The sequence below is a fragment of the Heteronotia binoei genome, chromosome 15 (assembly GCF_032191835.1).
Source record: "Heteronotia binoei isolate CCM8104 ecotype False Entrance Well chromosome 15, APGP_CSIRO_Hbin_v1, whole genome shotgun sequence".
Lineage (NCBI taxonomy): Eukaryota > Metazoa > Chordata > Lepidosauria > Squamata > Gekkonidae > Heteronotia > Heteronotia binoei.
Window position 1 is genome coordinate 61888656 of NC_083237.1, and position 13539 is coordinate 61902194.

Consider the following 13539-nt stretch of genomic DNA (forward strand, 5'->3'; position numbering starts at 1 on the left):
GCAGCTGCTGTGAGAGCCCTCTCAGCCCCACCCATCTCACAGGGTGTCTGTTGTGGGAGGAGAAGATATAGGAGATTGTAAGCTGCTCTCTGATTCAGAGAGAAGGGCGGGATATAAACCTGCAGTCTTCTTCAGTCTTCTTCTTATTCTGAAAAGGCACTCAGGGCAGACCTGAGGGTACCATCAAATCTAGTTTGGCTCTATTTTCAGGTGACCTGCCGTCTGTTTTCTTTGAGCAGACGCTCGCTGATATGACATTAGCAGCACAGATGGCACTGTAGCGACCCCTGCTGACTAATCAGATGTGTTACAACACCCCTAATACAAACACTGACCAAACTGAAGAAGAGAGGGAGCCCTTCTCATTGCACTGCAGAGCGGAGGCAGATGCGCACAGGGAGGCTGATGATCGACGAACCTGCGTCCGCGGAGAGGTAACCTTGCCCTTTCCTTCCCTTCCTTTTGGCGCTTGTCTTCTCCGCAGACCTGATCAAAAGCACCACCAAGCAAGGCGGCACCGTGGGAGACCTGATCCAAGAGGGCTTGTCCTACCTGGACACCCGCACCGACTTCTGGCAGCAGCAGAAGCCCATCTACGCCCGAATCAGGGACCGCAAGCTGGTGCTGAAAAGGTGGACCCGGGAGCAAAAGCGGAAACCCTCAGAGGTGGCCAGATACATCCTCAAGAGCATGGAGGAGATCGACATGTGTGGGTACTGGAGCTGCAAAAGTGCAGCCGGGGTGGGCGGGAGGGGAGCTTCGTTACCTCTCAAAATGAATTATGCTTATTGCGTTCGTTACCGCTAGGGCTGCCAATCCCCAGGTGAGGGACAAAAAAGGGGGGAAAAACACGGCAGGGTGGAGGCTAGGAGAAAACCGTGTCAAAAGTTTTAAATCCGCCAACACATATAACTGTTACGCACAAGTAATACTAGTTTGCTATAATGCTTGTTTTTGTTTACTCCTAAAAATCGATTACTTTGCGCTTATATCACGCACATGCATACACAGAAGTGTACACTACGTGTCTGAAGATACCTTCAAATTACAATAAATTCCACGTATAGTCCCCCTGGTGCAAAAATGTAACAATTTAAAAAGCAAAACTTCTATAAAGGTGCCGTAGTTTCTCATCCAGAAACCAAAATCATCCGGGACACGTTTCCGGTAATATACGTGTTTCGAATACGATTCTTCGTCCAACAAAAGAGATTAATTTCTCTGGAACCACAGCTCAGTTCAAAGTAAGTCTAGGTCAATTTCACAAGGCGACGGTTCTCATTGGCAGCTGATAGTAATCAGTCTGGAACCAGTGCTTTATATGCTACAAAGACAGTGTTACTGGTCACTCAAAGCAGGCGCTATCAGTGCTCCATGAGTGACCAGTAACACTGTGTTTGTAGCGTATAAGAGCACTGGTTCCAGACTGATTACTATCAGCTGCCAATGAGAACGGTTGCCTTGTGAAATTGACCTAGACTTACTTTGAACTGAGCTGTGGTTTCAGAGAAATTAATCTCTTTTGTCAAATGAAGAATTGTATTCGATACGCATATATTCCCGGAAACGTGTCACAGACAATTTGGTCGCTGGATGAGAAACTCTGGCACCTTTATATACAGTAAGTTTTCATGTATAAATTGTTATTTTTGTACCGGTGAACTATACATGGGATTTATTGTAATTTGAATGAATCCCCAGGTGAGGGCGGGGGATCTCCTGGTTTGGAGGCCGTGCCCCTGCTTCAGGGTCATCGGAAAGCGGGGGCGGGGTGGGGGAAATGTCTGCTGGGCACTCCATGTAAGCTTTCATATGCACGCATGCTTCTTCAGACAAGGGAATGGAGTGCAGTGAGCAGAAATACATATATTTCTGCTCACTGGACCTCATTCCTCGTCTGAAGAAGTATGCCTACATACGAAAGCTTACATTCTGAATAAAACTTTGCTGGTCTTAAAGGTGCTACTTAACTCTGCCTAATGTGAGCGCGTGACGACTGTTCCCTTCTCCTTCTCCCCGCGCCCCACCTCAGTGCTGACGAGCGGCTGTCCGGAGCGGAGCTGCCTCAAGGCTGAGCAAGTGCTGAAAAAGATCCAGGGCTGGTCTGACGAGGAGATCCCGAACAGAAACGAGCTGCTGGGAAACCTCTACAGCTGCATTGGGAACGCTCAGATTGAGATGGGGGACATGGGGGCAGCTCTGCAGAGCCACCGGGTGGATCTGGACATTGCCCGGGAAAAGTAAGAACTAAGCCAAGCTCCTCCTCCTTCCTCTTCCTCTTCTTTCTCTTCTTCTTCTTGCTATTATCGGTATCTGTTTGATGTTTGAGTATTGTGTTCAGTTTTGGGCACCACATTTTAAGAAGCATGTAGACAAGCTGGAACGGGTCCAGAGGAGGGTGACGAAGATGGTGAGGGGTCTGGAGACCAAGTCCTATGAGGAAAGGTTGAAGGTGATGGGCATGTTTAGCCTGGAGAGGAGGTGGCTGAGAGGTGATAGGATCACCATCTTCAAGTCCTTGAAGGGCTGTCATCTGGAGGACGGTATGGAATTGTTTTCTGTGACCCCAGAAGGTAGGACCAGAACCAATGGGTTGAAATTAAATCAAAAGAGTTTCCGGCTCAACATTAGGAAGAACTTCTTGACTGTTAGAGCGGTTCCTCAGTGGAGCAGGCTTCCTCGGGAGGTGGTGGGCTCTCCTTCCTTGGAGGTTTTTCGAAAGAGGCTAGATGGCCATCTGACAGCAATGAAGATCCTGTGAATTTAGGGGGAAGTATTTGTGAGTTTAGAGCACTTCCTCAGTGGAACAGGCTTCCTCCTTGGGAGGTGGTGGGCTCTCCTTCCTTGGAGGTTCTTAAACAGAGGCTAGATGGCCATCTGACAGCAATGAAGATCCTGTGTATTTAGGGGGAAGTGTTTGTGAGTTCCCTGCATTGTTCAGGGGGTTGGACTAGAAGACCTTGGAGGTCCCTTCTCCTTCCCCTCTTTCTTCTTCACCATCAAGTCACAGCAGACTTATGAACCCCACAGGGTTCTTAAAGCAAGAGACAAGCACGGGTGGTTTGCCATCGCCTGTCTCCATGTCACAACCCTGGTAGTCCTCCATGGTCTCCCATCCAAGTACTAACCAGGACCGATCCTGCTGAGCTTTTGTTAGGGTTTAGATATATGATTAGCAGAGTAATGTGGAGAGAACCATGAAATAACAGTCAGGCACACGGTTTAGCTTAAGAATAAAAGTAGTTTGCTTTACTAATGAGGAAAGGGATGACTGGGATTTCTAGAAAACAGAGAAAGGATTAAGAACATAAGAATATCAGAGAAGCCATGTTAGATCAGGCCAATGGCCCATCCAGTCCAACACTCTGTGTCATATAAGAACATAAGAGACGCCCTGTTGGATCAGGCCAATGGCCCCTCCAGTCCAACACTCTGTGTCACATAAGAACATAAGAGAAGCCATGTTGGATCAGGCCAATGGCCCCTCCAGCCCAACATTCTGTGTCACATAAGAACATAAGAGAAGCCATGTTGGATCAGGCCATGGGCCCATCCAATCCAACACTCTGTGTCATATAAGAACATAAGAGACGCCCTGTTGGATCAGGCCAATGGCCCCTCCAGTCCAACACTCTGTGTCACATAAGAACATAAGAGAAGCCATGTTAGATCAGGCCAATGGCTCCTCCAGCCCAACATTCTGTGTCACATAAGAACATAAGAGAAGCCATGTTGGATCAGGCCAAGGGCCCATCCAGTCCAACACTCTGTGTCATATAAGAACATAAGAGACGCCCTGTTGGATCAGGCCAATGGCCCCTCCAGTCCAACACTCTGTGTCACATAAGAACATAAGAGAAGCCATGTTGGATCAGGCCAATGGCCCATCCAGTCCAACACTCTGTGTCACACAGTGGCAAATTTTTTTTGTGGCTAATAGCCACTGATGGACCTCTGCTCCATATTTTTATCTAAACCCCTCTTGAAGGTGGCTATGCTTGTGGCCGCCACCACCTCCTGTGGCAGTGAATTCCACATGTTAATCACCCTTTGGGTGAAGAAGTGCTTCCTTTTATCCGTTTTAACCTGTCTGCTCAGCAATTTCATCGAATGCCCACGAGTTCTTGTGTTGTGAGAAAGGGAGAAAAGTACCTCTTTCTCTACTTTCTCCATCCCATGCATTATCTTGTAAACCTCTATCATGTCACCCCGCAGTCGACGTTTCTCCAAGCTAAAGAGCCCCAAGCGTTTCATCCTTTCTTCATAGGGAAAGTGTTCCAGCCCTTTAATCATTCTAGTTGCCCTTTTCTGGACTTTCTCCAATGCTATAATATCCTTTTTGAGGTGCGGCGACCAGAACTGCACACAGTACTCCAAATGAGACCGCGCTGGGCATCTTGAGAGATCAAGATGTCTTTCCATGTCCTTTGTTGTAAGGGGGTTTTTTTGGCCTGATCTCTGCTAAGGGACAGAATGAACTGAGGGGAGAAACCAAGTAAATTTAGTTTATTTATTATAGGGGTGGTTTGCTATTGCTGCTGCAGAGCAACCCTGAACTTCCTTGGGAGTCTCCCAGCCAGCTATTAGCCACGATCGATTCTACTTAGCCCAGGTTATCCAGGTCAAGGCCCTCTTCTTCTTAGGCCTGTTAAAAGCACCCAGTTCCGTGCTGAGGGATGCGGAGCTGCGGTCGTGTGCTTTCGATCTTTCTCATGCTGGTTAAGAAACATTGGAGTCCTGAGATTCTCAGCTTGTGCAAAACAAAACACAAGCCACACCTTATGGTTGTGAAGGAAACAGTGGAGAGCTGCAGGTGAGTGTTTGGTGGCTTCTCCAGATAGGGACCGTCTTTCCCTGTATGAACCCCAGAGAGCGCTGAGGTCAACTGGAAAGAACCAGCTGAATATCCCTGGGCCAAGGGAGGCCAGATTGAAGACCACCCAGGATCGGGCCTTCTCCACAGCAGCTCCCCTACTGTGGAACCAACTCCCGGAGGAGGTACGGGCTCTGCGATGTTTAGACCAATTCCACAGGGCCTGCAAGACCCACCTCTTTAAAATAGCCTTCACTTAATACCGCGTCAAGAAAGTCTCACTGGATATGTTTTATGCTTTAGTCACTGAATTTTATGGAAGATCTCAACTATAGCACCATAATGTTAATCTTAATGCAAGTTTTAATGATTTTAAGGATGATTTTATAATTGAAATTGTAACTATTGTATATGGTTTTACTGTACATTGTATTTACGTGTTGTGAGCCGCTCTGAGCCTGCTTTGCGGGGAGGGCGGGATATAAATAAAAAGTATTATTATTATTATTATTATTATTATTATTAGATGGAGAGACCTGAGCTGGACCTCCTGCGGTCAGAAAGGACACCTGTGTCCTTCACAGCTCCTTCTCCCTGCAGAATCCCTGGCTGAATTTTAGATTGAAAGCCTCTTAGCCGCAAGGACCTGTCGTCTTGACTGTGAAAAGCACCAGGCCGGTTGACAGCATTATAGAAATCAATCAGTCCATGTTTGTGGCTGTGGCCAGAAGTTCCAGGTTCACAGTAATCCCGAGAAAATGATACATAATAAAGAAACTAAATTTATTTGGTTTCTCCCCTCAGTTCGTTCTGTCCCTTAGCAGAGATCAGGCCAAAAAAAAGCCTTGCAACAAAGGAGAAAGGACGTGGAAAGACATCTTGATCTCTTAAGATGCCCGGGTTTTATTGTGTCTGATTCAACCAGGTATCGTCTCGCTCCTCTCTTACTAATTTAGAGGATCACAAGACGAGGAAAGCTTTCTCCCGGGTTCGCTTACATGGAAATTTTAATTGCTATTGCGTAAGCGATGACCACGCTAAGCTCTCATCTACTGGGTTTCGAATACACAAGACAGAGCAAAATTGAGCCAGACCTTAAGACGAGATGGATAGCTAAAAGCAGGGGTCATTTCGTAGAAAAAGAGATGCTGGAGCTCATTAGCACAACTCATTTGCATGGCTGCAAATCACACGCACACATTTTCGCACTTTCTTTTCCCCAGCAGACTAAGCACTCTACCCATACATTCCTCAGGCTACGTCAAGCAGATGCAGATAATAGCAAGGAACTTGACGGTTATAATATGCAATCATCCATTCCTCACAGAACCAACTTAAAGAGCTATGACGTAACTCAAAATAATTTTTTTTTACAAAACTGATGGAAACGGCGCTTATTAAATTTCTCCCGGCGGTTTTAATGTCTACGTAGTCCATTTCATCCCTTCTTCGGGGGGATACGAATTTATGATGTGTCTTTTTTTTTTTGAGAATTCAGTGTCTTTGTTGCTTCTCCCGTTTTGCCTCACCGCGTTCCCACAGCCCTGACCGCTTGAATAAGTCACGCTGCGATAATTATTCATTTCGTATATCTTCATTTTAGGAACCAGACCTTCCCGGTTTTTTCGCTCGTGCTCAATGGCGTGATGTTACCGTTCGGATTGTAAAGATGGTGTATTTATTGTTTATTGCGAAAACAGTGAATTGTATACTTAGGTATTTACATTTGAAAAATAGCCTCAAGACATAGATATTTTTGCACACAGAGAGTTTGTTTGGTACCAGGGTGTTTTGAAGCTGGCATTCCAACTTCTAACCGTCTTCTGCCTTTTTGTTTCTCTCGTAGCAACCTGACCGACACCGTCTCCAGGGCCCTGGATAACATCGGCAGGGTGTACGCCCGCATGGGCAGTTTCCAGGAAGCCATCGACACGTACGTGGAAGCCGTGGCCGTGAGGAATCCTTCCCCTCGTCCTCGGCCAAGGCCCTCTTGCTTTCTGCCGGGAAGCCAGTCTGAAGCTGACCCTTGTGTCTTTTCTCAAGAGATAACGCTACATCGGCTAGCAAACCGGCTGGCCCTGGCACCGGCCGGGGAAACAGCCGAACCAGGCCCTGGCAGAATGTTGCTCTGTAAATGAACAGGAAGAAAAACACCCCTGTTAAAGGGTGAGAGTCCTGGAGCGCCTGAAAGGGATACCCAATTTGTGGCTGGGTATGAGCTCTTGTGAGTTATGGCTCGCTTCTTCAGGTAAGTATCTGAAGAAGCGGGCGGTGATTCAGGAAAGCTCCTCCCCTGCCACAAATTTGGTTAGTCTTTCAGGTGCTCCTGGACTCTGGCTCTTTTCTGCCGCTACAGACCAGCTAACTCAGCCACCCACCTTGATCTAGCCTTGATAAAACCAGAGCATGCCCTAGAGCAGCGGTCCCCAACCTTTTTGGCACCAGGGATCAGTTTTGTGGAAGATAGCTTTTCCATGGACCGGGAAGGGGTGGGGTGGCATGATGGTTTCAGATGATACAATTGTGCACTTTATTTCTATTAGTTTGGTGTAGTGGTTAAGTGTGTGGATTCTTATCTGGGAGAACCAGGTTTGATTCCCCACTCCTCCACTTGCACCTGCTAGCATGGCCTTGGGTCAGCCATAGCTCTAATAGAGAGCCAGTTTGGTGTAGTGGTTAAGTTTGTGGACTCTTATCTGGGAGAACCAGGTTTGATTCCCCGCTCCTCCACTTGCACCTGCTAGCATGGCCTTGGGTCAGCCATGGCTCTAATAGAGAGCCAGTTTGGTGTAGTGGTTAAGTGCGTGGACTCTTATCTGGGAGAACCAGGTTTGATTCCCCACTCCTCCACTTGCAGCTGCTGGAATGGCCTTGGGTCAGCCATAGCTCTAATAGAGAGCCAGTCTGGTGTAATGGTTAAGTGTGTGGACTCTTATCTGGGAGAACCAGGTTTGATTCCCCGCTCCTCCACTTGCACCTGCTAGCATGGCCTTGGGTCAGCCATAGCTCTAATAGAGAGCCAGTTTGGTGTAGTGGTTAAGTGCGTGGACTCTTATCTGGGAGAACCAGGTTTGATTCCCCACTCCTCCACTTGCAGCTGCTGGAATGGCCTTGGATCAGCCATAGCTCTAATAGAGAGCCAGTTTGGTGTAGTGGTTAAGTGTGCAGACTCTTATCTGGGAGAACCGGGTTTGATTCCCTACTCCTCCACTTGCAGCTGCTGGAATGGCCTTGGGTCAGCCATAGCTCTAATAGAGAGCCAGTTTGGTGTAGTGGTTAAGTGTGCAGACTCTTATCTGGGAGAACCGGGTTTGATTCCCTACTCCTCCACTTGCAGCTGCTGGAATGGCCTTGGGTCAGCCATAGCTCTAATAGAGAGCCAGTCTGGTGTAGTGGTTAAGTGTGTGGACTCTTATCTGTGAGAACCAGGTTTGATTCCCCACTCCTCCACTTGCAGCTGCTGGGATGGCCTTGGGTCAGCCATAGCTCTCGCAGGAGTTGTCCAACAGACTCCCTGTGAGTTGGGTGGGGCTGAGAGAGCTCTGACAGAAGCTGCCCTTTCAAGGACTACTCATATGAGAGCTATGGCTCACCCAAGGCCATTCCAGTAGCTGGAAGTGGAGGAGTGCGGAATCAAACCCGGTTCTCCCAGATTAGAGTCCATGCACCTAATTGGCTCTTTGTTCTTCAGGGTATCTGGGGGAATCCCCCCCCCCAAAAAAAAATTCTTTAAGAGTTCTGGTTTTTTTCCCGTGGCAAAGGTGGGAAGAGAAGATTCCACTTGTGAGGAGCAACCTAGAGAAGACGTGGCTGTTCCACGAGATCGGCAGGTGCTACCTGGAGCTCGACAAGGCAGGGGAGGCACGGGACTACGGGGAGAGATCTCTGGCCTGTGCCGAGGAGGAAGGAGACGTCGAGTGGCAGCTGAACGCCGGCGTCTTGGTAGCCCAAGCACAAGGTGAGCAGCTCTGCACTTAGACGGCTTTCTGCTTCGGCAAGGCTCTGATTGCCCCACAGCGGTGGTTGGGAGGCATCCTGTGTGCGCTCGATGCCCGCGGGAGGGAGACAGTCCCCAAGCCCCCCTCGGCTAGTTATCGCCCTGGAAGCATGTGAGGGAGGGAGGGGCCTGTAAGTGGAGTTCCCATATCCTCTTTGTGTTTGACGCCTGGCAGTGACCTGGTGTGGACAGGTGGCTTGTTCCCCTCCACACACACTCCAGCATAGCTGACAAGAGCAGGTAGACCCCTTCTTTGCCACCGGTAGCTTCAGAGAGCTCAAATAATGGTCCAGAAAGCAATACTCCCTATAAGCTGTGGAGTCCTGTGAGCAAAAATTCTACTTTGTGAGCTACTGGCATTAAAGTTGTGAGCTGCTGAATACATTGATTTGCTGTGGGGCCCTCTTTCCTGAGCTAAGACAAAATGGTATGAGCCAGAGGCAAACAAATGGTGAGCTCGCTCACACTAAGAGCCCCGTGGTGCAGAGTGGTAAAGCTGCAGTACTGCAGTCCAAGCTCTCTGCTCGCGACCTGACTTCGATCCCGGCGGAAGCTGGGTTAAGGTAGCCGGCTCTAGGTTGACTCAGCCTTCCATCCTTCTGAGGTCGGTAAAATGAGCACCCAGCTTGCTGGGGGGGAAGTGTAGATGACTGGGGAAGGCAAGGGCAAACCGCCCCGTCAAAAGTCTGCTGTGAAAATGTTGTGAAATCAACGTCGCCCCAGAATTGGAAATGACTGGTGCTTGCACAGGGGACTACCTTTTTTTTACCTTTAGCTCACACTAACTCAGCTTAGAGGGCACACTGCAAGGAAGTGATCCTATGGACGGAGGTTTTTCTCCGAAAGCTGTATCTGGAGCTCAAGGGTCAAGAGAGCCAGTTTGGTGTAGTGGTTAAGTGTGCGGACTCTTATCTGGGAGAACCAGGTTTGATTCCCCACTCCTCCACTTGCACCTGCTGGAATGGCCTTGGGTCAGCCATAGCTCTGGCAGAGGTTGTCCTTGAAAGGGCAGCTGCTGTGAGAGCCCTCTCCAGCCCCACCCACCTCACAGGGTGTCTGTTGTGGGGGAGGAAGGTAAAGGAGATTGTGAGCCGCTCTGAGACTCTTCGGAGTGGAGGGCGGGATATAAATCCAATATCTTCTTCTTCTTCTTCTTCTTCTTCTTCTTTTTCTTTCTTTCTTTTTGGTAAATTTTAAACCGACTACGGCGGACTCTTAGTGAAGCTGGAGGACTTCCAGTCGGCGGTCACGTACTTTGAGAAGGCTCTGGAGAAGGCGAAGCGCATTCACAACGACGTGGCTCAGCAGGCGATCATCATCGTAAGCCGTCCGCTGAAACCCAGAAGGGGGAAGGAGGGAGGATGATGCGTTGGGGAGAGCAAAGAAACTGCAGGGAGGAGCGGGCCGCAGAGCCATCGCTGCCGTGGGGTAGCTGTCAAAGGTGGTCGCGCGAGCCCCAAAGCAGGGGTTGCGACCCCAGCGGGGCGGCTGCGGTGCTGGGTCAGAATCCCCTGTCTGTCGAAGGTTCAGAGCCCTCAGGCTGAAAGTAATGCAGCACCCAATGAGGTGGGGGCTGGGACAAACTACGGGGGGGGGGTGTTTCTTCAAGCCTCCATGCCTTGTTTGGGGACTGAAGGTTGCAGCTGCACAGGAAGGCAAAAGGATGCTGTAGTAACCCCTGAGAGCGATGGAGCTCACCAAGAGGAGGTAAGGCAGGCACAGGCAAGAAGCTTGCGTATTCCAAGAGTATCAGTTCCGAAATGTCAGACAGTGGGACTTCAAAGTAAGCGGACTTCCATCGGTTACAATGTTAAGGCTTTATTTGATAATCCAAAAGTTCTGAACAACGAAGCATTGGAACTGATATTAGGGTTTGTAGAATCTTTCGGGATCAAGTGCCGTGTTCTACTGGAGAAAGTTTTCCTTCCAATGCTTCGTTGTTCAGAACTTTTGGAAGGAAAACTTTCTCCAGTAGAACACGGCACTTGATCCCGAAAGATTCTACGAACCCTAATGATGTTACCAGCCGTGAAAACCTGAAATCTTTGATTGGAACTGATACTCTTGGAATGGAGTATAGATGTTTTAACTAAAAGTACATCAAAGGTTTTCTAAACAAATCTACATTCTCGCACGACAGTGATACATTGAACACTTTAGTTTTCTCTAATCTCGTTGCGGTTCTCATTCTCACGGAACAGCCCTGCTGGCTTTCCTTGAGGCATTTTCTCTTCAAAGGGTTATTGCTTTTGTTAGTACCAAGGACAGGAATTCACAACACGGTTAGTAACATCTTTCTCTCTACTTTGATATGCAAGGTTTACAGTTTGGCGTTAGCAGCAACCGTTCCAAAATGGAGTCAGTTAGGAGTCAGTTAGGTCAGGCTATACGTTGCAGTTTGAATATGTCATCAGAGCGCGACAGTAAAGCTTTCCAGCGTCTTGACACTGGGAACGGAGGTCTGAGAGGCAATGTGGGCTAGAAGGACTGGGATAAGGGAGAATAGCGCCTTAGGAAGGCCAAAGAGGTAGGGTTGCCGGTTCCCAGTTGGGGACAGGGGATCCCTTGGTTTGGAGGCCCTCCCCAAAGCAGTGGAAACAGAATCAGAGAATCCCAAGAGTTGGAAAGGGGCCCTCCGGGACATCTAGTCCAACCCCCTGTTCAATGCAGGATCAGCCTGGAGCATCCCTGGCCAGCGTTGGTCCAGCCGCCAGGGAGGGAGAGCTCACCACCTCCCTAGGGAGCTGATGCCGCCGTTGAACAACCGGCACTTGTCAAAAAGATTTTCCTGATATCCAGCCGGCACGTTCCTGCCCTTCGTTTAAAACTCATCCTTGCGAGTCCTCTCCTCTGCCGCCACCAGGAACGGCTCCCTGCCCTGCTCTAAGCGACGGCTCTTTCAAATACCTCAAGAGAGCAGTCATGTGTTGTGTCCCACCCCCCCCACCTCCTCTTCTCCAGACTGAACATTCCCAAGTCCCTCAGCCTTTCCTCCCAGGGCTTCGTCTCATTGGCCTACGCCACACACCCGTGACATCACCAGAAGGCGTGCTCAATTATATCAGCTCAGCATCTACCTTAAAACGCCGCTCGGATTAGGATTGCCCTAAGGAAACCTTACTCCCATCGTACTTTTTCGATTGCTTTTCTCCTCTGCGGCCACAGCGGCACGACGAAGATCTCCATCTCTCTCCTTTATACGTTTTGGTTATTTCCCCATCTTTTTTGTAGGGGGAAAATATTAGAAAGTTCGTCCCGTTTTAGAGTTCAGCAAAATTCTCACGGGAGGTTTGAACGATGGAGCCCAGAAGCAAGTATTGGGTGTGTGTGTGTGTGTGTAAAAAAGAAAGAGCGCACCTGCTGGGAAGGTGTCCCCCACTTTGTACCCTTCTGGCTGTTTGCAGGCCCTGGACGAGGCCAACAAAGGGTTCATCAAGGAGCTGAAAGAAGAACAGCGCCTCGAGAGGCTGCGCGAACTGAAAGGTTGGTTGACGCCCCTCCCCCCCCCAGGGCCTGAGTTTCTCTGCAGGGTGTAAGCCACCTTCTGCCCCCACCCCCGGCGCACTCAGAGTAGCGCCGGGGGTGGGGGCAGAAGGTGGCTTACAGCCTGCAGATCTTGCCCACTTGTGCTTGCCCACTTCAGCCAGCAGCGCAATAGACCCTTCTCTTAATGTAAAGCAGGAAGAGGCTTCGCTCTCACCCCTCCCTTCGGGAACAGGAAGGGAGGGGGAAGCGAAGCCTCATTCTGCTCTCTGTTAAGAGAGAGCGCTATTCCGATGCCGCCCCCCCGCCCCCAAAGCCGGTAAGCATATCTGAGCATGCCAGGGGGAGGGCAAGGGGGGCAGAGCAAAGGCTGGGGGCACGCGGGCAGTAAGTCTTCCTGGGGCACCACGCTCCCTCGGGCTGGCCCTGCTCCTTCAACGGCCCAAGCTCTTGCCTGGCTCCAGTCTCTTCGCTGTCATCTCTCATGTTTGCCTCTCTCTTTGATATCTCCGTGTGTTTTTTTTTCAAACGCTTTGTGTATTTTTCAAGCGCTTGTGCATGTACATTGTTTTGAACATATGAACAACATATGAACATATGAAGCTGCCTTCTACTGCATCAGACCCTTGGTCCATCAAAGTCAGTATTGTCTTCTCAGACTGGCAGCGGCTCTCCAGGGTCTCAAGATGAGGTTTTTCACACCCACTTGCCTGGACCCTTTTTTAGTTGGAGATGCCAGGGATTGAACCTAAGACCTTCTGCTTCCCAAGCAGATGCTCTACCACTGAGCCACCGTCCCTCCCCGAATGTAACATATGAACATATGAAGCTGCCTTATACTGAATCAGACCTTTGGTCCATCAAAGTCAGTATTGTCTTCTCAGACTGGCAGCGGCTCTCCAGGGTCTCAAGCTGAGGTTTTTCACACCTATTTGCCTGGACCCTTTTTTGGAGATGCCAGGGATTGAACCTGGGACCTTCTGCTTACCAACCAGATGCTCTACCGCTGAGCCACAGCCCCATTCATGGCTCTCCAGGGTCTCCAGCTGAGGATTTTCATGCCTATTTGCCTGGACCCTTTTTTAGAGGAGATGCCGGGGATTGAACCTGGGACCTTCTGCTTCCCAAGCAGATGCTCCACCACTGAGCCACAGCCCCATTCATGGCTCTCCAGGGTCTCAAGCTGAGGTTTTTCACACCTATTTGCCTGGACCCTTTTTTGGAGATGCCAGGGATTGAACCTGGG

At 49.5% G+C, this 13539-nt stretch overlaps 1 protein-coding gene across 1 annotated transcript in view; it reads left to right on the forward strand.

Annotated features, from left to right (window-relative positions):
- The window catches only part of ODAD4 (outer dynein arm docking complex subunit 4), a 35034-nt gene that overhangs the window by 17113 nt on the left and 4382 nt on the right, over positions 1 to 13539 (forward strand). Inside the window, exons 6-11 of the mRNA XM_060255669.1 lie at positions 485 to 709; positions 2033 to 2240; positions 6660 to 6746; positions 8575 to 8771; positions 10030 to 10130; positions 12215 to 12293. Coding sequence (XP_060111652.1) covers positions 485 to 709; positions 2033 to 2240; positions 6660 to 6746; positions 8575 to 8771; positions 10030 to 10130; positions 12215 to 12293 — 897 coding nt within the window. The remainder of the gene's footprint in view (positions 1 to 484; positions 710 to 2032; positions 2241 to 6659; positions 6747 to 8574; positions 8772 to 10029; positions 10131 to 12214; positions 12294 to 13539) is intronic.